This window comes from Gossypium hirsutum, chromosome D11 (assembly GCF_007990345.1).
Source record: "Gossypium hirsutum isolate 1008001.06 chromosome D11, Gossypium_hirsutum_v2.1, whole genome shotgun sequence".
Taxonomy (NCBI): domain Eukaryota; kingdom Viridiplantae; phylum Streptophyta; class Magnoliopsida; order Malvales; family Malvaceae; genus Gossypium; species Gossypium hirsutum.
This window is the reverse complement of record NC_053447.1, coordinates 1,493,731-1,516,252: the sequence shown is the minus strand read 5'-3', so window position 1 is coordinate 1,516,252 and position 22,522 is coordinate 1,493,731. Positions and strand designations below refer to the sequence as shown.

General features: G+C 32.5%; 4 protein-coding genes and 1 pseudogene across 18 annotated transcripts; all 5 read right to left on the bottom strand.

Annotated features, from left to right (window-relative positions):
- LOC107904528 (polyadenylate-binding protein-interacting protein 11-like) overlaps positions 1-8,586 on the bottom strand; it is a 29,239-nt pseudogene extending 20,653 nt beyond the window's left edge.
- LOC107904529 (uncharacterized) lies at positions 3-2,614 on the bottom strand. The gene is made up of 3 exons (XM_016830931.2): positions 1,778-2,614; positions 1,450-1,701; positions 3-1,152 (listed from the first exon to the last, which is right to left on the bottom strand). The coding sequence occupies exons 1-3, from the start codon at positions 2,045-2,047 to the stop codon at positions 793-795; spliced, it is 882 nt and encodes a 293-aa protein (XP_016686420.2). The 5' UTR covers positions 2,048-2,614; the 3' UTR covers positions 3-792.
- On the bottom strand, positions 3,422-13,835 carry LOC107904525 (polyadenylate-binding protein-interacting protein 11). 13 transcript variants are annotated; one of them, XM_041105433.1, is made up of 11 exons: positions 13,642-13,835; positions 6,229-6,606; positions 5,723-5,830; positions 5,587-5,631; positions 5,438-5,510; positions 5,252-5,364; positions 5,096-5,155; positions 4,949-4,996; positions 4,793-4,861; positions 3,974-4,035; positions 3,422-3,817 (listed from the first exon to the last, which is right to left on the bottom strand). In XM_041105433.1, the coding sequence occupies exons 2-11, from the start codon at positions 6,601-6,603 to the stop codon at positions 3,760-3,762; spliced, it is 1,011 nt and encodes a 336-aa protein (XP_040961367.1). In that variant the 5' UTR covers positions 6,604-6,606; positions 13,642-13,835; the 3' UTR covers positions 3,422-3,759. The 13 variants fall into 13 exon arrangements, with proteins under 13 accessions (XP_040961367.1, XP_040961368.1, XP_016686417.1 ...); XM_041105434.1 differs by lacking the exon at positions 13,642-13,835 and adding an exon at positions 7,905-7,923 and having other exon boundaries at positions 6,229-6,629; XM_016830928.2 differs by lacking the exon at positions 13,642-13,835 and adding an exon at positions 6,909-7,054 and having other exon boundaries at positions 5,723-5,827; positions 6,229-6,629.
- Positions 10,161-13,808, bottom strand: LOC107904527 (polyadenylate-binding protein-interacting protein 11). Of its 2 annotated transcripts, none has more exons than XM_016830930.2 (11): positions 13,642-13,808; positions 13,025-13,402; positions 12,517-12,624; positions 12,381-12,425; positions 12,232-12,304; positions 12,046-12,158; positions 11,893-11,952; positions 11,746-11,793; positions 11,589-11,657; positions 10,697-10,758; positions 10,161-10,542 (listed from the first exon to the last, which is right to left on the bottom strand). In XM_016830930.2, exons 2-11 carry the CDS (start codon positions 13,397-13,399, stop codon positions 10,485-10,487), a joined length of 1,011 nt encoding a protein of 336 aa, XP_016686419.2. In that variant the 5' UTR covers positions 13,400-13,402; positions 13,642-13,808; the 3' UTR covers positions 10,161-10,484. The 2 variants fall into 2 exon arrangements, with proteins under 2 accessions (XP_016686419.2, XP_016686418.2); XM_016830929.2 differs by having other exon boundaries at positions 13,025-13,430; positions 13,642-13,797.
- Positions 13,836-17,329: 3,494 nt separating the features above from the next.
- Positions 17,330-20,638, bottom strand: LOC107904530 (glucan endo-1,3-beta-glucosidase 11). Of its 2 annotated transcripts, none has more exons than XM_016830933.2 (4): positions 20,406-20,638; positions 19,190-20,310; positions 18,588-18,762; positions 17,330-17,521 (listed from the first exon to the last, which is right to left on the bottom strand). In XM_016830933.2, exons 1-3 carry the CDS (start codon positions 20,455-20,457, stop codon positions 18,694-18,696), a joined length of 1,242 nt encoding a protein of 413 aa, XP_016686422.1. In that variant the 5' UTR covers positions 20,458-20,638; the 3' UTR covers positions 17,330-17,521; positions 18,588-18,693. The 2 variants fall into 2 exon arrangements, with proteins under 2 accessions (XP_016686422.1, XP_016686421.1); XM_016830932.2 differs by having other exon boundaries at positions 18,588-18,765; positions 20,406-20,603.
- Positions 20,639-22,522: the final 1,884 nt, after the last annotated feature.

Sequence of the window (22,522 nt, the reverse complement as noted above, 5' to 3'; positions counted from 1 at the left end):
TTAATCATTATGGGAATATGTTGGTTTTGTTTTATGTTTATATATTTTTTAGTAATACTCGTGTTTAAGGTACTCATCTGTATAATTTTTTAAAATTTTTAGTTTAATGTTAAATAAATTGTCATATAATTGTGTCATGTTATCCTATAGTAGCAATCATATGTTGCTTGTTATAGTAAATTCATCCCTGCGTTGTTCATGGACTTGCCAAGATCCTAGTAAAAAAACAGAGGATTGCCTCTCCTGTCCCTCTCAAATTTGAAATTGAGCTAATTGGTCCCTCTCAAAAAAAATTAGAGCAATTTAATCTCTGCCAATTTCGAAGTAGCTACTAAGGACAATTAATCATGCCATTAATGCCTTCCGTCAATTATACATAATTTCGATTGGTATGGTAACAACTTTAGCTTTCAATGTTTACATATTTTGTCATTTACACATTTACACAAATATTGTGGGATAAATTTGTTAAATTAGGACTAAATTGATAAAATATTTAAACTTTGAGGACTAAACTTAGTATTATATCAATCAAAATCATGTACAATTAAAGAAAAACATTAATGTTGTGATGCCCTTGGTTGCTCATTTCTAAAATTAATAGGGATAAATTGCTTTGAATTTTTTAGAGAGACCAATTTTGAAATTGAAAAAGATCGGAGAGATTTCAATTTTTATTCAACAAAATATTGTACTTCTCAATATGGTAATTTCCAATTTCAATTTTTCAAATTACATAAATAATGTTTAAATCATATCTTCCATGAAAAGTAGACATCAAAATGTCTCAATTTATAATTTCATCCACCTCAGATCAGAAGTTGAACGTGGAGAAATTTTACCCCCACCAGCCCTCTCTGCATTTCCCGGCCTTTGTCTTGGGGTGCTTTGGGACCGCACTTTAGCCTTCGCAGACTCCGTGGCCGCCATATAATTCGGTACCATCGTCAACCTCGGGCTGTTTGCTGCCGAGTGGTACGATGATTTCTCTTTAAGACACCGAAGGCTGGCTAAACGTAATTGCAGAGGCTCTCTAATGGAGTCTCTTTTATCAATGGAAGCCCTATTGTGACTCTCCCATTGCTTTGTTGCCCTCCGTCGATCGAGCCATTTCGTTGCTTCTTCGACCTCTTTTTCATCTTTATCCAATGTCTTGAAAGGAAATAATTATAGTATGTTAATTAAGATTTTGCGTATGCATATATAATACTCATTTAATCGCAAAATATGTCATCCTAATTTCAACACAAAGGATGTCAATTGAGTTAAATTACTCAATCCGCAAACCGTAATTATATTACTGCTACATTACGTATAGTATATAATGTTTAATCTTAGAGGAGTACCTAAAGACGTTGGTTACCAAAATTGTTAATTATAATTAGAGTGCTAAACTGCTAATGTAACTCACATAGTAAAACCCAACGAAAAAAAGTTTAAAGCACTTACGATGGACTTTCTCCTACGAACATCTTGCAGACATGGAGATTCCCAGGATGAGTTGGACTCAATAAACATGGCCGTTCTACACCCTTCATATGAAAGCCTCGCTCGTTGTTGATGGAGCAGCACTGGATTTTGTACTCGAACCAAAGATTGCATGCATTTTAGTGCCACCTTTGCTCGCCTTCTCACATTGTGCCCTCTCACTAAAGCTTGAAGCTTCACTACCCCTTTCAATGCTCCAAATGTTTTCCTTGCCTTTCACAAAAAAAAAAATCATCAAAAACACTAAATAAACAGTTAATTATATACAGAGAGAGAATCTTTCACATACTATGTAGCCTCTAAAAGCTGTTTGGATGACAATAGCAGCTTGGTTTTTTTCTCCAACAATGGCGTAATTGGAAGCTCTGCAATTAAGCCTAACGATGTTAACAGCTGCAATGGATTGTGATTTGGTTTTGGGTTTACGTTGTTGAGACCATTTAAATAGCCATCTTCTTTTCTCTCTTGTTCTGCAACTTTTTTTCTCGTTATCTTTAGCATTAGACCCGAGAGCCCTTTTCACCATTGACAACCACGAGGTCGGTGTTTTGTTTACCATGGTGAAAATGCAAGCGATAGGATGAAAGTGAAGGGATATATTAATAATAGGGAGGAAGAGAAGGTGATGGTGATGGTGATGATGATGATGATGATGATGATGATGATTATCATCATTTTATTGCAGATTATGGAACAGGGTACGAGCTCCAATATATATCTGCAAACGGATAGGTGTATTTTAGAGTGCCATGTGAAAAAACAAATGGGGCACTATCATATATTTGTCATTAACAACTCTAATAGAGCTAAGGTATACAAGATAACATGAGAAAGAAAAAACTAGAGCATTTAATGGCTTGCACACTGAGCAGACCCCATTTGGCTTCACGTGTTATGAGCAGCAAACAGAGCAGAGATTGAAACAGGGATTAGGTTATTTATGTTCTGTCATTGAAAGAATTTTCCTCTCAAAATTGAATTATAAATTTTTAAAATTTCATAATAAAAAAGTATAAAGGAGGATTTTTTTTATTTTTTGTTTTAGCTAATCAATTTATTCTTTTTTGCCACTAGCAGTTACCCATAAACAAGGTTATGTCGGTTTTTTAAATTAACATAATTGCAATTTTAATCCTCAAATATTTATATATTATGTTAGTTTAGTTTTTATTCTAAAAATTAACATTCAACTTTTACACATTATTTATATATTTATATATTGTGTTAGTTTAGTTTTGATTCTAAAAATTAACATTCAACTTTTACACATTATTTAATTTAACCTTTTTTAAATTTCGTTTTCCACCTACAAAGCTAAAAACATAAAACAATTTTATCAGCTAATTTTAATTAAGAAATACCAGACTTGAAAACACTAAAATATCCAAAAACATAATTCACTTTTACTGTTTTTTTTTCTTTTCACTTATGATACTTTGATTCTCCATCATTGGGTTGGGTTGAAAATATCGATTTCGTAAAATTCATGCTTGAATCATTTAACAGTTATTGTCATCCGTAAAGAATTTACAATTCACTCACTAAATTTTTAAAATTAAAGATCAAATTAACACATTATATAAATGTTGACAGTTAAATTGTTATTATACCAATTTTAAAAACTAACACCTCATATTTTCATTTGTCATTTAATGATTAGTGACCAAAAAAAAATCAAATGAGTGATTATTGATATAAATGTATATATACTTATTTAAAGAAAATGCCGTTTCTTAGAATGCTTCAAATATCTCTGGTAATCATTCAACTCACTGAGTTGATCAATAACCGGTTCAAAACCAGTCATTATTTGGACATTACCTAGTAATGCAATGTCATGTCATGAAAATGCAGCACAACACAAAGCTAACTTTGAACCAATGCTAGTAAAAGAAAAACATCCAAAAGGAAAAGCATCATCCATTAGTAGAAATAACTCAAAAAATGTGTACTAGAAGTACCACATCATCATTCACAGTCTTTAATTACCAGATAGTGTCAAATTCTGTCCAAGATTAGAGAGCAATAATGCATAACATTGTTCAAAAAGTCTCGAAGTTCCATCAGAATTCTCTATGTACCGCAAAGTTGCGTGGATAAACAAAAGACAAGACTCCTATGGTAAACAAAGATGCCAAAACATAGCAGCAGTGGACGATATATATGTAGATCAGCAAGAGCAACAGGGGGAAACATCCTTACATGGGTGTGTATGTATTTAAATAAATATATATATAAACTTGGAACTAAAATTGGTTCAGAGTGAATGATTTAGTACGAGGGAAGGCGAGGAGCTCGTGGCCGAACTGGGGTCTTTGATGGGCTGATCCTGTTCATACACAACACCCGAGGTTTTCACTTAAAAGGCAACAGATATATATATACTTTTTATCGATATTTGGATAGAAATTACGGTGAAACAAAAAAAAAGAAAACCGAGAGAATATATCAGTTCAACAACTGATGGGAGAATCAGGAATCTGACCTTATAGGCAATGATCCCAGAACCACACCACTACAGTTGAGAGCAGCAATCGCACTTTCAGCCTGCAGGTGAATACGAGAGAACTCAATCTTTCGTTCATCAACACTGAGGTAACCCAATCTCGGGATGACTAATAGGCATTAAATATCACTTCCAAAGTTTAAACCCGTGTTGAAACACCGATAACTTTTCCAATAAGCCAACGTAGGTTCAATAAGCCCCTATACTAGGAATTAAATTGCATTTTGCCTCCTCTACTCAAAAAATAGACAAATTAGTCCCTGAATGTCAAACCAAAGAGCAAATTGGTTCTTTTTGTTAAAAAATATATTCATTTATACTGTTAAAAACTGACATGACTGACAAAATAACCAGACAATGACACATGGCAAGCGACATGTACCCCATACTGATATACATGAACCAATTTTTAATGGTAGAAATGGATAAAAATTTTAACAGAAAGGCCACTTTCCTCTTTAATCTAACATATAGAAACTAATTTGCCCTTTTTTTGAGTAGGGGAACAAAATGCAATCCAACTCCTAGTACAAAGACCTCCATGATATAACCTACGCAGTAACACCTACTATACTAGAATTCAACAGTTAAATCGAGTTTTTTGCTTTCGAATTTAACCCATGAAAACAAAAACCACAGCTCCGAAGCGAATGCACTCCTCCTAAGGGGAATACTGACCTGCTAGCCAAAACTTTCAGATCTAAAGGTCATGCACTCGTATACCGCATTAAAGACTCGATAAACAAGGGAAAAGTTGTTCAGTCACATTGCATGAATGAAGAGGAAAAAAACAATTACCATTGCAAACTCGACGAAAGCAATGCGAGTTGAATGCTGATAGTCCCCAAGCAGCCTTAGGCGATAAACCTGCATCAGACAAGTACTCCCTTTAAATGCATCCCGATAGGTTTTGTCGTAATAAATAGTAAAACAGAACACCAGAGTTAAACAAACCTCCCCACAGACTGTTTCGAAAAAGAGTTTAACATCAGCTTGAGTAACCTGCAGTATGCAAAATCGAGTAAAAAAAATTTTGAAGGGTTATTTGCAATCGGGATCGTTTTTATATTCAACATTATAAATTGCAAAAAAGCTTCTCACCTTCTTGTCAATATTTGTACAATAGATAGTTCTTGCACATATTTGACGCTCATCCTCGTTCTGAAATCCAAATAACAAATGCTTTAACGGGCCAAATACATAAAGAAAATGTATCAACAAGTTCTGGTATAATAAATTTACGATAATCAGCCTCACCCTTGGCAAAAATGTCGGGTTAACAGGTGCAATAGCTGTTTTCGAAGGCAGCACCCTAACTGGATAGAATCCAAGCATAGTCCCCGCCAGGTTCAGTGCAGCTTGCGCACCTTCTGCATAGTAAAGAATGTAAATACCACGTTTATCCGCTAAAGAATGAAACAAATAACCATGGTTGAACATCACCTTCATCAGTAAACTCGATAAAAGCAAAACGAAGTACAGAGTTAGGATCACCACATATGCGACAGTCAACCACCTTCAGAAAGAAAAAGTACATTCAGATAGGTTGTTTTCGATAAAACTGCAAAGACGAGTAATGAAAATAACATCACCTGCCCACAACCCACAAATAAACCGGCAAGCTGCTCCTCCGTGACCTGCATCCCAACAAGTGATGACAAAACTGAAACAGAAGAATTCGATTGCAGCATGCAAACAAAGCTGAAAATGCCAAATAAATAAACATACCTGGTGGTCGATATCAGACACATAAACAGTCCTACGGATAACCTCTTCTCTTTGAGCCATACTTGTCCTGCTGTTCGATTTCCGTTTCCCTTGACCTAAAATTTTCTTCTGAGAAAAACGAAATGAATGAACAAAATCCATGATATCATACAGAATTTCGCTAATATTCGGAATTTAAGCTTTGGTACGGTTTAAAATGTACATAACATAAAAGGATAACCTCTACTCAACCAAATTTGTTCAATTAAATCCTATTTCATCTTCTCCATTATTGAGAAAACAGATACACAATATAGTCACTGCACATTGGATATAGGGTGAGACCATCACACAAACTCGAATAATTCAGTTTTTTTAAGTTATCAGCCAAAAAAACCCTAAAATAAGAACCACCCCTACCAAGCATAAGTCCAATACAGCAATAATACTCACAAAGCAAATCAATTTCCTTATACAAAATGTGCACTAAGCATCAATGAAAATAACTGGGGGTTTTGGTGACATACCCTTTTACCACCACCATTGCAATTAGCATTACCATTCCTTGAGATGTTGTTATTGTTGTTTTGAAAAGCAATATTGTTAGTGTGAAACCCACCATTGAGTCCATTGTTAACAAGCGAGTGAGGTACAAACTCTTCAGCCATGGGGTTAAGCTTAGAGAACAGTTCTTGTAACTCCCTCATATCTCTTTTGAAACTATCCCGAAGCTCATTTTTACCACCACCACCGTTGGTTCCACCAATCTTGTTGTACAACCCTTGATCGTTGTCGTGTAAGCTCAGATCGGTTGTTGACCGAAGCTTTGACTGATCCTGGTCGTTTGACGTCACTGTTGCAGCCGCCGTGTCTTGATTCGAAGCATTCTCAACAACAGCCATGGCCTGATGGTTAGATTAGATTATCCCTATTATTTAAATAAAAAAAACTCCCTTTTTTAGCATCTGATCAAAAACAAAAATAAAAACCCAGAATTTATTAACCCAAACAGAGAAATTTTAAAAGCAAAAATAGAGTTTTGAAATGTTGGGTATAATTATATAAGAATCTGTTTCAGAAACTAAGCTAAAGCTACAATAATCTCCATTGATGAAAAAAAAAAACTAGAACCCGACCTCGAGATCACCGCGAAGAACACGAAATTGAAATGAATTAACAGCAAAATATTAGCATTTTAAATCCATACCTAAACTTTAAAGGATTTTAATTGATCCTTCAAACTATTAGCATGATTCTAATAAGGTCTTTTGTCAGGCTAATATAAATCATTATTTAAATATTTTTATAATTAAATTAAATTACAATATTTTAAATTTTTTTAACAATAAAATGTACCATTTGGGTGGATTTGAGCCGGCATGAAAATTAGTTGTAAATTGAGTCCAGGCCCCGTTTGGCCCATTATATTTTTATCCTAAACGTTTAAATTAAAAGATAATACGTATTTAATTAGAGTGGAATCACGTTCTCTTAATTTCAACTGTACCAATGTTAATTGAGTTAAATTATTAAATTTATTAGAGTTGAGCGTTCGATCGAATCGAGTAAAATTTTTTCAAATTAATCGAGTTCACGAGTCCTATTTTATCATCTTAATTTGATTTGAAATTTTTTTAAATCAAGTCGAATGAAATGAAATTTGAGTCAAGTTTAATCGAGTTAAATTAAAATATTGTTACAGTATAACTAATTCCATATTAAAGCTTTGAAACCATATATATTTGAAAACTTTTTCAAATCTAAATAAAATAATAATAATAGGATATTTAATAGTATAAACTTAAACCATTAATTAACCTTTTTAGGTATTCAAAATTTTTATTTTAGAAATTTTTAAAATTTTTAAATTTCTTTATATATTTTTTAGAATTTTTAGAATTTTTATAATTTTTATAAATATTTATTCCAATTATTTGAGTTATTCGAATCATAAAATTCAACTCAATTCGATTAACTCGAACTTCAAATTTTTTTTCGATTTTTCACAATCGAATTAAGTTTTACTCAATGCTAAAATCCGCAAATGATAAATATATTTGTGCTGCACTACAGATAGTATATAATAATTAATCTTAAAAGAGTACCTAAAGACGTTCGTTACCAAAATTATTAAGTAGAATTAGAGTGCTAAACTATTTATGGAACACAGTAAAACCAAATGAAAAAAAGTTAGAGCACTTACGATGGACTCTCTACTACGAACATCTTGCAGACATGGAGATTCCAACGATGAATTTGATTCAATAAACATGGCCCTTCTACATCCTTCATATGAAAGCCTCGCTCGTTGTTGATGGAGCAGCACTCGATTTGAACTCGAACCAAAGATTGCATGCATTTTAGTGCCACCTTTGCTCGCCTTCTCACATTGTACCCTCTCACTAAAGCTTGAAGCTTCACTACCCCTTGCAATGCTCCCAATGCTTTCCTTGCCTTTCACAAAAAAAACTTCATCAAAAACACTAAATAAACAGTTAATCATATAGAGAGAGAGAATCTTTCACTTACTATGTAGCCTCTAAAAGCTGTTTGAATGACAATGGAGCTTGGTTTTTTTCACCAACAATGGCGTTATTGGAAGCTCTGCAATTAAGCCTAACGATGTTAACAGCTGCAATGGATTGTGATTTGGTTTTGGGTTTACGTTGTTGAGGCCATTTAAATAGCCATCATCTTTTCTCTCTTGTTCTGCAACTTTTTTTCTCGTTATGTATAGCATTAGACCCGAAAGCCCTTTTCGCCATTGACAACCACGAGGTCGGTGTTTTGTTTACCATGGTGAAAATGCAAGCGATAGGATGAAAGCGAAGGGATATATTAATAATAGAGAGGAAGAGAAAGTAACGGTGATGGTGATGGTGACCATCATCATCATCATTTTGTTGCAGATTATGGAACAGTACGAGCTCCAATATATATCTGCAAAAGGATAGGTGATTTTTCGAGTGCCATGTGAAAAAACACATGGGGCACTGTCATATATTTGTCATTAACAACTCTAATAGAGCTAAAGTATACAAGATAACATGAGAAAGAAGAAACTAGAGCTTTAATGGCTTGCATACAGATTAGAACCCCTTTGGTTTCACGTGTTATGAGCAGCAAATAGAGCAGAGATTGAAACAGGGATTAGGTTTTTCTATGTTTTCTGGCATGGAAACAAAATGCCCAGATGGAGAATTTTTTTTAAGTGCTAAAAATTGAATTATAAATTTTTGAGATGCGATAAGGACTTTATTATGTATTAATTTATGATTTTATTATTTTTTTAAAGGATTAAAGTAGATTTTTTTTTATTTTAAGGGCAAAGCATAATTTTATCATATGTTAATTTATATTTTAATTATTTATAAAAGGTTAGAATTGCAAATTTGCAATTTTAGGGGGGTCACGGCCCTACCTAACTCTTTGTATTTTCCCATGTTTTCTGGGTCTACAAGATGAATGAGCGTTGATGTTTCTCTTTTGGTAAACTATGTTAGTGGTTACTCAATTATTAATAAATTTTCTTTTGGCTATTCAATTTGTTCTTTTTGGCCGCTAACAAACAGCCATAAACGGGGTTATGTCAACTTTTAAGATTAACAGAATTGCAATTTTAATCCTCAAATATTTATACATTGTGTCAATTTAGTTTTGATTATAAAAAAATTAACACTCAACTTTTATGCATTGTTTAATTTAATCTTTTTTGCAATTTTGATTCCCTTACACCTACAAAGTTAAAAAAAAACAACTTTATCAACTACATTTAATTGAAAAATACCAAAATTGAAAGCACCAAAACATCCAACAACATAATTCCCTTTTTCTCTTCTTCTTTTTAAGTTGAACACTAAAGGCTAAAATAATTAAATCTTCGATATTGATTTCATAAGGTTCATGCTTGAACCGTTTAATATTAGTTCAACTAAGCTACTTACTTTTGTCATTGTGATCTCCATCGTTGTTTACCATCTCCGATGAATGCAAATAACTCGTTTAATTAATTCCCTAATTTTTTTAAATTAAAGAGTAAATGGACATAATATATAAATGTTAGTGATCAAAATTGCTATTTTACCAAATTTAAAAACTGACATCTCATATTTTCATTAGCCATAATAAAAATCAAATAGATAAATGAGTATTTTATAACTTTACATAGTTAAGTAGTCAAAAAAATACTTTACCAATAATTAGATGACTATAAGTGTAATTTTTTTTTGAAGAAAATGCCTTTTCTTAGTATGCTTCAAATATCTGTGGTAATCATTCAACTCACTGAGTTGATCAATAACCGGTTCAGAACCAGTCATTATTTGGACATTACCTAGTAATGCAATGTCATGTCTTGAAAATGCAGCACAACACAAAGCTAACTTTGAACCAATGCTGGTAAAAGAAGAACATCCAAAAGGAAAAGCATCATCCATGAGTAGAAATAACTCAAAAAATGTGTACTGAAAGTACCACTTCATCATTCACACAGTCTTTAATTACCAGAGTGTCAAATTCTGTCCAAGATTAGAGAGCAATAATGCATAACATTGTTCGAGAAGTCTCGAAGTTCCATCAGAATTCTCTATGTACAGCAAAGTTGCGTGCGTGGATAAACAAAAGACAAGACTCCTATGGTAAACGAAGATGCCGAAACATAGCAGCAGTGGACGATATATATGTAGATCAGCAAGAGCAACAGGGGGAAACATCTTTACATGGCTGTGTATGTATTTAAATATATATATAAACTTGGAACTAAAATCAGTTTGGAGTGAATGATTTAGTACGAGGGAAGGCGAGGAGCTCGTGGTCGAACTGGGGTCTTTGATGGGCTGACCCTGTTCATACACAACACCCGAGGTTTTCACTTAAAAGGCAACATATATATATATACTTTTTATCGATATTTGGATAGAAATTACGGTGAAAAAAAAAAAGAAAACCGAGAGAATATATCATTACGACAACTGATGGGAGAATCGGGAATCTGACCTTATAGGCAATGATCCCAGAACCACACCACTACAGTTGAGAGCAGCAATCGCACTTTCAGCCTGCAGGTGAATACGAGAGAACTCAATCTTTCGTTCATCAACACTGAGGTAACCCAATCTCGGGATGACTAATAGGCATTAAATATCACTTCCAAAGTTTAAACCCGTGTTGAAACACCAATAACTTTTCCAATAAGCCAACATAGGTTCAATAAGCCAAACAGAGGAACAAAATCCACAGCTCCGAGGAGTGTTATCTATGCAGTAAGTAAAAATACCATGCAGGCCCCTATACTAGAAGTCAAATTACATTTTGCCTCCTCTACCCAGAAAATGGACAAACTAATCCTTTTACGTTAAACCAAAAAGCAAATTAGTTTTTTTTTGTCAAAATACATTCATTTGTACTATTAGAAACTAGCGTAACTAACAGAATAACCAGACAGTGCCACATAGCAAGCCACATGTACCTTATATTAATGTCCATGGACCAGTTTTTAACAGTAGAAATGGATAAAATTTTTCACAGAAAGGCCACTTAGCTCTTTGATCTAACGAATAGGGACTAATTTGCCAATTTTTTGAGTAGGGAAGCAAAATAAAATCCAACTCCTAGTACAAGGGCCTCCATGGTACTTTTACCCTATGCAGTACCACCTACTATACTAGAATTCAACAGTTCAATCGAGTTTTTTGCTTTTGAATTTAATCCACGAAAACAAAAACCACAGCTCACAAGAGAATGCACTCTTCCAAAGGGGAATACTGACCGGCTAGCCAAAATTTTCAGATCTAAAGGTCATGCACTTGTATACCTCATTAAAGCCTTGATAAACAAGGGAAAAGTTGTTCAGTCACATTGCATGAATGAAGAGGAAAAAAACAACTACCATCACAAACTCGACGAAAGCAATGCGAGTTGAATGCTGATAGTCCCCAAGCAACCTCAGGCGGTAAACCTGCATCAGACAAGTACTCCCTTTAAATGCATCTCGATAAGTTTTGTCGTAATAAATAGTAAAAACAGAACACCAGAGTTAAACAAACCTCCCCACAGACTGTTTCGAAAAAGAGTTTAACATCAGCTTGAGTAACCTGCAGTATGTAAAATCATATAATAAAAAATTTAAAGGGTTATTTGCAATCGGGATCGTTTTTATATTCAACATTATAAAATGCAAAAAAGCTTCTCACCTTCTTGTCAATGTTTGTACAGTAGATAGTTCTCGCACACATTTGACGCTCATCCTCGTTCTGAAATCCAAATAACAAATGTTTTAACGGGCCGAATACATAAAGAAAATGTAATAAGTTCTAGTATAATATATTTACGACAATCAGCCTCACCCTCGGCAAAAATGTCGGGTTAACTGGTGCGATAGCTGTTTTCGAAGGCAGCACCCTAACTGGATAGAATCCAAGCATAGTTCCTGCCAGGTTCAGCGCAGCTTGTGCACCTTCTGCATAGTAAAGAATGTAAATACCATGTTTATCCACTAAAGAATGAAACAAATAACCATGGTTGAACATCACCTTCATCAGTAAACTCGATAAAAGCAAAACGAAGTACAGAGTTAGGATCACCACATATGCGACAGTCAACCACCTTCAGAAGAAAAAAGTACATTCAGATAGGTTGTTTTTGATAAAACTGCAAAGACGAGCAATGAAAATAACATCACCTGCCCACAACCCACAAATAAACCGGCAAGCTGCTCCTCCGTGACCTGCATCCCAACAAGAGATGACAAATCCAAAACAGAAGAATTTGATTGCGGCATACAAACAAAGCTGAATATGCTGAATATATAAACATACCTGGTGGTCGATATCAGACACATAAACAGTCCTACGGATAACCTCTTCTCTTTGAGCCATACTTGTCCTGCTGTTCGATTTCCGTTTCCCTTGACCTAAATTTTTCTTCTGAGAAAAATGAAATGAATGAACAAAATCCATGATATCATACGGAATTTCGCTAATATTCAGAATTTAAGCTTTCGTACAGTTTAAAATGTACATAACATAAAAGGATAACCCCCACTCAACCAAATTTGTTCAATTAAATCCTATTTCATCTTCTCCATTATTGAGAAAACAGATAGACAATGTAGTTACCGTACATTGGATATAGGGTGAGACCATCACAGGAACTTGAATAATTCGATTTTTTTAAGTTATCAGCCAAAAAAAAACCCTAAAATAAGAACCAACCCTACCAAACATAAGACCAATACAGCAATAATACTCACAAAGCATATCAATTTCCTTATACAAAATGTACACTAAGCATCAATGAAAATAACTGGGGGTTTTGGTGACGTACCCTTTTACCACCACCATTGCAATTAGCATTACAATTCCTTGAGATGTTGTTATTGTTGTTTTGAAAAGCAATATTGTTAGTGTGAAACCCACCATTGAGTCCATTGTTAACAAGCGAGTGAGGTACAAACTCTTCAGCCATGGGGTTAAGCTTAGAGAACAGTTCTTGTAACTCTCTCATATCTCTTTTGAAACTATCCCCATGCTCATCTTTACCACCACCACCGTTGGTTCCACCGATCTTGTTGTACAACCCTTGCTCGTTGTCGTGTAAGCTCAGATCGGTTGTTGACCGAAGCTTTGACTGATCTTGGTCGTTTGACGTCACTGTTGCAGCCGCCGTGTCTTGATTCGAAGCATTCTCAACAACAGCCATGGCCTGATGATTAGATTAGATTAGATTATCCCTATTATTTAAACAAAAAAGAAAAGTCCCTTTTTTAGCAACTGATCAACAACAAAAATAAAAACCCAGAATTTATAAACCCAAACAGAGAAATTTTAAAAGCAAAAATAGAGTTTTGAAATGTTGGGTATAATTATATAAGAATCTGTTTCAGAAACTAAGCTAAAGCTACAATAATCTCCATTGATGAAAAAAAAAAACTAGAAACCCACCTCGAGATCACCGCGAAGAAGACGTAATTGTAATGAAATAACAGCAAAATAAAACAGAGTATGATAGTCAAGAAAAAGGAATTTTTTTTCCTATTTCTGACAGTTTCTGTAATTTTTTACTTTTTCTCTTTTTGTTTCTACCACTGTTTCACAGTGATTTATCTGAGAAAATAAAACAAACACATCAAATGATGATGGCTTCCATAAACGCTGAGCTTAAATTTTTTTTTTTTAAATATTTTTTTGTTGTTTGTTGAAAACGTGAAATGTAATAATAATAATAATCTCGAAATAAATAAATAAATGAATATTCATGTCCATGTATGACATGCGATTAAATATGCATGTATGTATGATGATGTTCTTTAGGCTACATCCATTTGTATAATGAGGTGTCGAGTGGTGATTGGACATTGAGTTTTTTACTATATTCGATTACTGAATTACCGTCGCTGTTTTTACCTGCTGTACCTGTCCCTCCGTACTGGTGTCCTAAAACTATGGACAATTGGACCGGTCGATGAGGGGGTGTTTTGGTAAATTCATACGAATTTTACGGAGTAGTTATTGTGAAGCAAATGTTTTTCTTTTCTTTTGAAGGTATTGTGAAGGAAATGTTGACTTGGATTTTGGAAGAGCCCCTGATTTTTATATTCCATTTCCTATTACAGTAATTATATTTAAATACCAACCTTGGTTTTGTCAAATAGTGAGGACTTGGATGAATTTAAGTGAACTTTTAGGCTCCAATTTTATGGAAGATAAAAATATTGATAGAAAATTTTACATGTCCAATCAAGTTTTACTTAGGATTTAATCGAAGTTTATTGTTTAGTTTGATGTGATTTTTAGTCGAGTTACTCTCATGAACTTAAAGGTTCGGTTTGCAATTTGAGAGAGTTTGGATGATAATCTTAACCTCGAGAATTGGACTTGATTAAAAAGTTAAACTTGCTTAAAATATGGGATGGATCCGAGCTTCAATTGTCAAAACCTAAACTCGACTTGTTTTTAAGTTTATATAATATACACGGTTATTTAAACACTTTATTGAGTTGGTGTTACTATTAACCAAATCACCAATTCATTTATGAAATTACAAAAATATCTCTTCTTTTAAATTATAATTAATATTATTATGTCACTTTTGTTTTTTCATACTTTTTTTATCTTATTAAAAAAAACAATTAAAGAACAATTAATCAAACATGTGTTTAATATTATTAAAATACAAATTCATTACCATTCCACTCGTATCCTTTATTAATTATAATATTTATAATATTTTTTCACTGGATATGACTTATTTCATTTATATATTCTGTTATTAATGTCATTAGAAAATTTTAATATACTATACTATACTATAAAGTAAATTTTGAAAAATATATTAAGTTGCTTATGTTTGAAAAATTAATAAACTAAAATTATATAATGATAGTTAAAATTGGTTATTACATAATTAATTTTTTAAAAATAAAAATAATGTGGGCGGGTCTAAATGGACTTAAGTTAGTCATTTACAAATATAAGCGGGTTTAAATAAAATTTAAAGTCTATTTTTTTATATTTGGGCTTGAGTAAACTATATACGATGTTGATGCCACGCATAGATCTTGTTCAAAGCCAACCTGATCTGGCCTATGAATGCCAAACGAGACAAAAATAAAGTACCAGAATGAAAAAATATATATAATTTAGGGAGAAAATCACGACATAAACATAAATTTAAATATCAATATACATTGGATCGAATAGTGAAGAGTTTGATACCCTTAAGTAAAGTTTCGAGTTCAAATTTTGTGGATAAAAACAATGATAAAATAATTTACTTTTTAAGAAAATGATTTTTTTTTTATTTTGAGAAAAGGAATTTTAAGTAAAAAAATTGTACTGGAGAGTTAAAATTAAATTAATTTTTTTAGGAAGACAAAACAGTTTTTTTTATGTTAAAATAAAATAAAATTAATTAATTAATTTTTTAGAAATAAAAAACGAAATAAGCAATTTATCCATTTTACTAGCATGGAGTCCAACCAAAGCCATGCTGGCCAAAGTATAATAATGGAAATTTGAGAAATCATAATGGAATAATTATAAACTAAATTGTCATTCTCTCTTAACACTAACAATTAGGACCCAGTTATGCAAAATTTTTCATTAACTACTCGAAAAGAGTTTATACATTTCTTAATTTCACAAAATGACATCATGGTTACTTGGAATTTCTTTTCATATGAGATATTCTTTTTAAATCATTTTATTAATTAGAATTTATAAATTTTAAAAACCTAATTAAGATAATTTTAAATACGTCTGATAATCCACAATGAAAGTTGTTAGAAAGATTTTTTTCTGTAAAAACTGTGTGAAAAATGATAAATAGATACGACCTACTTATTACGTAATAAAGAATAATTTTCATTTTATTATATTATTGTTTATCAAATAATCTAATCATGTCATGTTTTAATTTTAATTAATATACAAAACAAAATTTACAACTTAGATTCAACGCTTATTTTTTTAGTATTTAATGTTTCGGTTTATCAAACATAACCTAAATCAATAAAAGACCAACAGTTGTGCTTGTTCCCTTGATGCCACCTATACTTTCATTGTATGTATATAAAGAGTTAAATACAAAAGATACAATAGCATTACAAGAAATTGTTGGGTAAATTACATCGCAAGTCACTTTAAAATAGCGTTGTTCATATTTTGGTCACTCTATTTTTTTGTCAATTTAATCATTTTAATTAAGATAATTATTCGAATTGGTCACTACTGTTAAAAACTCGTTAATCCATTAATAGATTGTTGACTTGAAACTTTTTAACTAAAGTTAAAGAGCTCTCTATAATCAATCTAAAATATTTTTTTAGTTTATTTGCAATAGAAGAATCATCAATCGTTATCACGACCCATTCCCTGCTCTCCCATCTCTATCGCTCCTCACTCTGTTGAGGACCCCACACCATAAAAACCATCTTACATAACTACTTCTCTTACATTGGTGATGCAATCGAGACTATCAATTTCTATGAATAGTTTTCCATAAATTGTTTAGCATGACATGTACACAAGGCCCAAACCAAAGGTTCACTAAACCCAATTGGGCCCGATACAAACAGACGCAACCTAGAACCAACTTAGGATGGGTTTGGATGGGCGATTGGGTGCGGTGCGGTGCGTTTAGCTTACTTTTTGTCTCACGCTACAGTATCACTACAGTATCTAATCTCACCTCCACCGCTGTTTTTACACTAACCGCAGGTAAACGCACCGCCCATCTAAACTCACCATTAAAAAGGAGAGTCCTTTTGCTACCACCAATCAAGCCATTGTCATATCTTCAGATAACATTATTGAAAAAAATTTGAAAAAAATCAATTTTACAAACAACATAAAAATATTTCCACTAAATAATTATAAATTTTGTAACACTTATTTCTATTTTAAAATAAAAAAAAATGATTGAACAGTAAATTCTATTTGATTGGATGCTGCCTTTCCTTGATTCCTTTACATGAAAAGGAGTAACCTTTCTCTTTTCTTGGAATTTGATTCTTATAAGCACCTTTTCCATATAAAAATCATACCTTTACCAACTTTCATACTTAATTTAAATATCCTATTAATATAAATTTAATCAGAAAATATTAGGTGGTTGGTGTTGGTGTTGGTGTTAGATAAATGCTAAATAGATATATAAAAATCTCAAACATGGTACATTTTGGTCACTACAACTAGGAGGGGACATAAGAGGAAAATAATTATAATAATTAAATGTAATAAAAATTAAGAATCATTATCCAAAAGTTGTACACTATAAAGATGCGATTCCTCTCTTTCTCTCTCAATCAACAAACCTAACATCCTGCCAACAAACCACCAAAAGATAAAGAGGTAAAGATGGAAACATGAATGCCAACTAAAAAGTTCAAAAGCAACCCCAAACTATGTTCAAAAAATACTTTAAAGGTGTTCTTTATTGACGGCATATTTATCTTCGATAAGGTTAAAAACAGTAGTGACGTTGAGATTAGTTATTGTAGTTATGAGGTAAAAAATTCCCCCGCACCATAGCCACCGCCCATCCAAAGGCACCATTAGTCAGAGACCATAAAACACCCACTCTGTGAGTGAATTAATTGGACATCAATTCAATTAAAAAAAGATTAACTTGTTATGATAAAAATATGATGAAGGCTTTCGTAATAGAAATTAGATTGTATTTTGTCATCTCTACTAGAAAAATAGATAAATTAATCTCTATAGGTTAGATTATAGAGCAACTAATTGTTTTGATAAAAATTTCATTCATGTCTACGATAGTAAAGCTAGAATTATTGATAAGAGAGGCTGAGGTATTTGTATAAAATATACATGTTCAAACCTTACAAAAAAATATTTTTAAATTTGTGATAATCTTAATCTCTAAAATTTAGGAAAATCAAAATAAGTTAAATGTTCAATTTGTATTAGATATTATAATTATTTATACATAGATATTACAATTATTATACTTTATTTTTCTCAGAATTAATATTTAGATAATACTTTGTATTAATTTATCAAATTAAAAAGAACTTTGAAAAATTGTGGGGTCAAACACAAATTTTCATTTTTTTAAACATTAATTATAATGTTAAAATAAAAAATTTCAAAATTCAAAGGTTAGAAAGAAATTTTACAAAATTAAGGGGGTCGAGATTCCTGTTAGCCCCTTAAATTTACCTTTGATTTCTACTGTAAAAATTTAATTCATATACTGTCAATATAGAACACACATGACACGTCATATATTACTATTATAGTTTTTAAGTTAAATTTTTTAATAAAGAGAGTTAAATTTGTGACTTTTTAAAATACAATTTTGTAGGGACGAGAACATAGAGACGGTGTTAGCGTAGATGTAAAGAAAAAAGAAAGAAAGAAATTACCTTTCTCGAAGAACGAAGCTTCCTCATATTCTCTTTAATATCTCCTTCTCCATTTGCTACCTTTTTTTTTTCTTAAATTTGATAAAAAAAGAAGACTTGGACTCCGTCACCATAACAACATTTTAGTTAATATCAAAGCAGTAAGCAGCACGGTCCCCGCGAACTCGTATCTTTCCTGCTATCAACCAAAAATATTTAAAATAAAATATAAAAAATTCAAGAAAAACGTTTTAATGGCTGCCCCGATTTGAAGTTTTGTCATAAATAGTAACAATGAATGTGCAATCTAAATAGTTAATAGGTGAACATTTTTATTGGTCTAATTCTGCCGTTAGTCCTTATATTTATTGGACATATTAAATTTAGTCATTTTTGTTTTAAGTTTAAGAAATTTAGATATTTTATATATTTTTTAGAATATTTTTTTATAATTTGAGAATTGAAAAACTCATAAAAAAAATGTTTGTTTACCTGTTTTTGTATAACGGATATTTTAAATTTTTGAAAATAAAAGTAAAAGGACTAATTTTTAAATTTTTAAAAATTTACAGGACCAATGACAGAAATCAGCTAACATTTTGAAACTTTACCAAAAAACTTACCGTTGCGGGAGAAATAGACAAATAACCAGTGGAAGAACTCGTCGGAGTAGATGGCGGCGTCGGAATCGGCGACAACGGTTTCCCATTAGTTCCACCTGTGGTCGTATTACTTCCGGCGACATTGCTGGTGCTACTTATACCAAGAGAATAAGCCGGCGCCCCATCGGGCTTAAACAACCCGTAATTCCTCTCCGAAGTCGGACCCGGTTTCATATTCTCATTAAACAAAGCAAAAACATAAATATTAAGATCCGAATTCGGTCTCATCGGAGTCCCCGTTTTTTTCGACATCAATTTAATCAAATTCCCATTGTATTTCTTCGCATTATCGGCCGTAGCTCCGACCTCATCTTCATCTCCCTTTGAAGGCCACCCGGTTTCCGATATATGAACCGCTAGTTTCTTGTACCCGAGCGAAGCCAAAGCATTGTAAACGGCATCGATTTGAGCGTACAACATGTTATCGTAATGCAAATTCGTCGCCGGATCGATAACGCCTTGGTTCGGTTGAAAAAGAACAAAATCCAATGGAACTTGTTTGGGATTTCCTTTATAAGCAAAGAAAGGGTACGCATTGATCAAAAATGGTGACCCAGTTTTTTGATGAAAACTCAACGTTTCGCTTAAACAATCAACCAGATCTTCACGGAATGCTCCGGAAGACGGTGGGTATGAGGCTTCGAGTATGGATAAGGAATGTGCCGTCGTGACGGTCACTTGTTTGTCGAGGCCGAGATTGACCAACGCTGTGTGAACGCTTTGCATCGCCGGCAAGAGGCTGCTGGAAAGAGAAGTGTCGTTGAAAGTAAGGACTTCGTTTCCGACGAAGATGCAGGTGATTTTGGTCGCCGGTAAGTGGGATTGAACGTTTTGTTTCACCCAAGCTTGGGCTTTGGCCGGATCTCGCATCTTGTCTAAGTATTCATTGCCTAAGCCGACGATGAATTCGACGCCGGTGTTGGCGAAAGCTTTGAGTACTTTGGGATCTGCGTCGTAGAGTTTAACTTTGGTCGCTCCGATGGATTTAACAATCGGAACCACATCTTCCGGTGACGGAAGATTGTCTGCTATTTGTCCATAGTTGATCCCCATTGAATTCGCCATTATCGGAAACAAATAAACTACAACAAGCAACAAAAAAAAAACGAAAATCAGCAATATAATGCCATTATACTTCAACCCGGAAATTTAGAACAGAGAGTGAGCTATACAGTACCTGAAATTGAAAGAATAATTGAAGCATAAAAGAAGAATCTATGAAACTCCATGAACACGAAGCAGTAAAATGGTGGCCAAATGTGATGAAGAAGATAAACAAAATAAGAGTTCTTTAATGAAAGTTGATAAGAGCAGTGGAGTAGAGCAATGGTGGGGCTTAGCTAAGTCTGCGCCGGGATTGGAGAATTGAAATAAGGTTTGATTATATAAGACGAGGTTTTGATATTTTGAGTGTTGATCAAGTTTTTTAGCGACAGTGATTAGTCTTATCATTTGTCACTAAAGGTGAAAGATATGATTGATTATTCATTAACAATCCATGATTGTTCCATTAAAAAATCGAATGATTTGATTAAAAAAATATTAGCATTTAATGGAAGGGAGCTGGATATAAATTAAAATTTTTGGAGGGTTTAAAATTAATTTTTAAGAGGAATTGAAAATATAATTATATTTTTTAACCAAAGAGGTCAGGGTTACTATTAGTTCTAGAGCTTTAATGTATATATTGAGTTAATCTTTTTTTAATAGAAATGATAAATCAGATTTTCCTTCATTATTTTTAGTTTTTTTCTTAAATTTTTTTAAATATAATTAAAAAAAGTTAAAAATCAAGAGAAAAAATCTATTAGAACTCTGCAATTATTTTAATAGGAGAATGACAAATAATATTTTCTCTAATTATTTCATGATATATCAAAAAATTTTATTAGAACTCCGTAAATAGTGATTTCACTATAGTTTCTTTTTCTCGAATAATGTTTTATCCAACAAGTGTTAGGTGTAATAATCAGACATGCATTCTTAAAAGAAGATACATGTTCGAATCTTAAAAATGACATTATTAAAATGGACAATTATAAACTCAAATATTAATTGTAAGATATCTACTGGAACAAGTCCAGTAACTAACCTTCAGCATACAATAGATTCATTAAGAAGTAAATGCTAGTTAAAAATTTTATAACTGCTCCATACTCAGAACGAGAACCAAGCTCTCGATCACTGATTAAGGTAAAAAAAAAATTTATCATTTCACTTAACTCTCGTTTTTAATTAAATAATTTTAAGTGATGTTTAATTAAGAAATAAACCTCGTAATGGTTTATTTTTAATGATTGTGTCGTTTTGTTTTTGTGGGGGTAATGGTTACTTGACCGACAATTTTCACATGGGTCAGCTCAGCTTTCACTTTATTTTTTATTATTTTAGGGTTGTTATTAACAATTTTTTTTTACTCGAGAAACTATTATTTTATTCAGTGCACTTGGCTTTATGTGTAATACATAACAATACGACAAATAAACGGCCTTCGATACGTGGCATCGCATCCCATACAAAGCAATACTGCAAAAGCGAGAGGAAGTCGCTTTCGGTGGCCCCACTTTACTTAATCATCCCTGATGGGCTGATCTCAGCCGTTGTTTCAGTACGTCAAAGTTTATTATTGCGTGTACACGCATGCACACCATTGTTGTCTTTTTTCTTTTACATCTCAAAGTAATTATAAAAACTACTATTGCGGTAATAATTATACTTTTTTTTTGTAATTGCAAAAAGGGTATCACAAAATTTTAAATTTTTGTGTGTTTAAATCTTAATTTATTGTTTCATGTTTCATTATATAAATTGCATTTACATGGCTATATAATTAAAAAAGGGTAAATTTCTCATAAGCCCACTAAACTTAGTATGGGGTTGTTAAATTATTTTTAAAAACATCGGCTAATGAGCTCCAAGCGATTATTTCACGATCGATATGGTGAATCAGTATCCATCAACAAGTAGAAGAACATACTTTAGATCCAAATTAATCTAACGATCAGTATCAGAGATTGAAGAAGACAATTGTTTAGATTTTTGTTTGTAAATTTGTAATATTCAAAGTTGTTTCAAAAAAAAGAACTAAAGTGTAAAAGAAAAGAGAATTTACAATTGATGCAAACAAAATAAGTAATATAGTAGCAATTTTAATAGCTTGGTTTTCAAATAGTTCAATGACAATGTTGTAACTTTTTGAAATTGGGTAACCAAAACATAAATTTACTGATAGCTTAATGATAGATACAATTTGCCCAATTAAAGAAAACACGTTTGAAAGTGACTATGGTGCAA